General features: G+C 40.1%; 1 protein-coding gene across 1 annotated transcript; it reads left to right on the forward strand.

The window, feature by feature from the left end:
- LOC133845770 (NADP-dependent malic enzyme) lies at nucleotides 1–1,221 on the forward strand. Its single transcript, XM_062280330.1, has one exon. It carries the CDS (start codon nucleotides 1–3, stop codon nucleotides 1,219–1,221), a length of 1,221 nt encoding a protein of 406 aa, XP_062136314.1.
- Nucleotides 1,222–3,700: the final 2,479 nt, after the last annotated feature.

Raw genomic sequence — 3,700 nt, forward strand, 5'->3', positions numbered from 1 at the left:
ATGGAACAGCAGGTGATAGCACATCAAAAATACTTTGCCACGTTAACTTCCCAAATGGCTAAATACATATTCCTCACGGATCTTGAGGCACGCAATCGAACGTTGTTCTACAGCTTTTTGATGAGTAATCCCGATGAGTATATGAAGGTCTTTGTAAGCGCTACCACTGGATATTTGGTGAAACAGTTTGGTATCTTCTACACTGTGTTTCGCGGCATGTTTATCACCATCAAGGATCGCGGACATATTTACGATGTGCTCTCCAATTGGCCATATGCCGAGTACGTTCGTTGTCTTATTGTGAGCAATGGCAAGTCGGTGCTCAGTTATGGCGATCAAGGTGTCAATGGTACTCCAGTGATTGTCTACAAAAAGTACTCGAATGTCGTGCACGGCGGCATTGAACCCGATTGTTGTCTGCCCGTCACACTGGATGTTGGCACGGACAATGAGCAAATCTTGCAGAATCCTCAATATTGTGGCATTCGACAGAAACGTATCTCGACAGCGGAGTTCGACGAGTTCTTCGAGGAGTTCACACATGCTGTGATACGGCGCTTTGGCTCGCGTGCCATCATACAGACCAAGGACTTTGGCTCCTCGGAGGCCATCAAGCAGCTGTCGTTGTATCGCAAGCAGCAGTGCATCGTGGACATCGATCTGCAGTATATGGGAGCTTGTGGACTTGCGGGTATATTGGGAGCACTACAGATCACTAAGCTGCCGTTCAAGGACAACGTGCTGCTCTTCCATGGCGACTCAAGCTTCTGCATTGGCATGGCTCGGATGTGTGTGGCTTACTTAAAAAGATCGGGACTGAATGAGAGTGCAGCGAAGTCAGGCATTTGGTTCTATGATGGCAAGGGATTGGTAGTGTTTAACCGCACTTCTTGGAAGGTGTCCGAACGAATGCAGGAGTTCCAGCATGTGCATAAGCCGGTTGAGGGACTTGTCGAGTCCATTGATGCTGTCAAGCCAAACATTTTGATTGGCTTCGGATTGGGCGAAAAAGCTTTCACCAAAGATGTGCTGAGAGCCATGGAACGTAGTGCTCAACAGCCGATTATATTTGCTATGTCACGGCCACTGGAGGTGATGGAGTGTACAGCAGAGGATGCCTATACATACACCAAAGGTCGATGCATCTACATCTCGGGGCATTTCGCTGCCATCGATAAAGTATGCCAACAAAGTGTATCAGCCGGGCTACTGCAGCAGTGATTACATCATATCTGGCCTCACTTTGGGTGTAATGCTCTCGGGGATGACCGCAGTGCCAGATGAGACATTCCTAGTGGCAGCTGAACGTTTAGCCAGCCTCGTTTGGCCAACGGATCTGGTCAAGCGGGATGTCTATGCTCCGCATCGGAAACTGAGATGCATCAACCTTCGAATCGCTGACGCTGTGCTATGCTTTGCCTATCGACGAGGTCTGGCCACACTCTGGCCAGAGCCAGAGAATTCCATGCACTACATACAGAGCAAGGTGTACGATCTCGGCTATAACAAAGTGTTACCCGATACTTATTGCATGTATGAGCCACAGATTGGCACCGCCGAATCGTTCGATTACTATAAGGAAAATGTATAAGAAATCTTCAATTCTTGAAATTAGGTATTAACATTTAAAAACAAAATAAAAATCGTTGCGTGTCACCGACAAGTTTTATAACAATTTTATTGTAATTTAATAGTGCAATAAAGTGGGGCAGCATGAACACTCTTAACTGAAAATAATTGTGAGCATTATAAATAGCAAAATACGTATGTACATGTCGTAATGCCAAATAGCTAATTGAAATATAACATTATTTATATAACTAATCTATTATCCTAACTAAAGCAGAGACTGACTGATTGGGATCAAAGCAAATTTCGTCCAATCGATTGAATTGCAATCTTTGGATTCTTGATTCTGATTTCAATTGTATGTCTTGCATTTTATTTTTAACCTTTTTTGCTATCGACAAGATCCGGCGACACTTTAAAGCATATCCAGAGCAAGGTGTATGATCTGGGCTACAACAAGGTGTTACCCGATACCTATTGCATGTATAAGCCACACAGATTGGCACTACTACAAGAAAAAGATATAGCCTACGCGGTGTATTTATCGATTGAATTATTAAATAGGTTGCCCTGTAATTGCATACTGTATCTGTCTTTGCTTGTTGCAATGTGACTAATTGTGGGGCATGCCACATCTTGCAGCAGTTGCAGACAGACCTAGTAATTTCAATGTGCCTCCATCGCAACTCGAGTCTAGTCACAGCCTGTGGCCAATTAGCTGCATGCAATTTCCCCCCTGTCAACCAAATGTGTGTGTGCGATTTGTGTGTGTGTGTGTGTGTGTGTGTGTGTGTGTGTGTGTTATTGACCTGCGGCTGGTGTGCGAGTTGTGAAACTATTAAAAACAGCAAACCCAATTGCAGTTGGATTGTATAATAAATTGAAAGAACCACCAGAAAATTGCATAAAACAAAGCCGCAAACAAAAAGGCAGCCAAATTAAATTGCATACATGCGATCCGAGTGTGTGTGTGTGCATGTGCACGTGTGTGACTGTGTATGTGTATATCGTGGTGTATATTTCTGCCATTGACAGGTACTTCACAAGGGGGCCATAGTTTTTCTGTGTGTGCGCTCCTTCGTCTGCGTTTTATTTCATTTATCAGTGCGACAAATGAAATGTACGCAGCAGAACTCAAGTCAATTCGATTCTTTTTATTGTGGTTTACCTATCGAAGTTGCCCGCATTTAATTGAAAATAAATAAGGGAAATGTATTTTATGTATATCATTGACTTTTCTGCCAAAAGTCGAATCGTAAAATGGAAACATTTGTGCCAAGAATTTCACCTTGAATCGCTTTGAATTTAATGTAGTCGCGTGTATTGTGGAAATAAACATTTCTCAACTTAAATCCTGAATTATACCTCTATTAATTTCATATATAAATACGAGTGCGCACCTACATACACGCGGAATTTTACTTACCTTACCTTTACCTTCAACCCTTAGCTGCCCCAACACCAGCTGCGAATGTTGAACATTTCTTAGACTTAAGCCCCTGAAACAGTGCACAACTGATGCTCTTCGAGTTACCGCAAAGTTTAAACTAGCGACCGCAGAAAAAATATATAAATTTACACGTTCAACTAATATTAGTTTCTTTTCCCTTCAGCGAAAGTAAAACAGGAATTTTCTATTAAAGAATCTTATCACATTTATTTACTGCATTTTCTTTTATTTTTACAGCTAAGTTCTTTGTTTAATTGTATGTTTTCATTATTTATCATTTTATTATTATTATTTGTTGTTTTCGAAATATTAAGATAGCTCATGATACGTTCCTCTGGGCAGCTGTGTGTTTTATAACTTTTTTTGTATTTTGTTTTTTTTTTGCGTATTTTTTTATGTTTTTCTCTTTTGTTTCGCTTTGATAATTCTTTAAATATTCAATATAGTTTATCATAGACAGAAAACTGTATACAGACATACACATATGCAAATGTATTTGAAGCGCGAATTATGTTTATTGTTTGGATACTTTGTAAAACTTTGCGATTAATTTGTATTTTTTACAAGGATTCTCTTTTGTTCTTTCGTTATTATGCTATTTTAACTATATAAAGTATGTATATATATAACTATTTATATATATATATGTATTGTGTTTATATTAAATTTGTAATTCATTAC

The sequence above is a fragment of the Drosophila sulfurigaster genome, chromosome 3 (assembly GCF_023558435.1).
Source record: "Drosophila sulfurigaster albostrigata strain 15112-1811.04 chromosome 3, ASM2355843v2, whole genome shotgun sequence".
Classification (NCBI taxonomy): Eukaryota; Metazoa; Arthropoda; class Insecta; order Diptera; family Drosophilidae; genus Drosophila; species Drosophila sulfurigaster.

Coding starts and splice junctions, on each gene's coding strand:
- LOC133845770 (XM_062280330.1), top strand. CDS start 1: ATGGAACAGCAGGTGATAGCACATCAAAAATACTTTGCCACGTTAACT.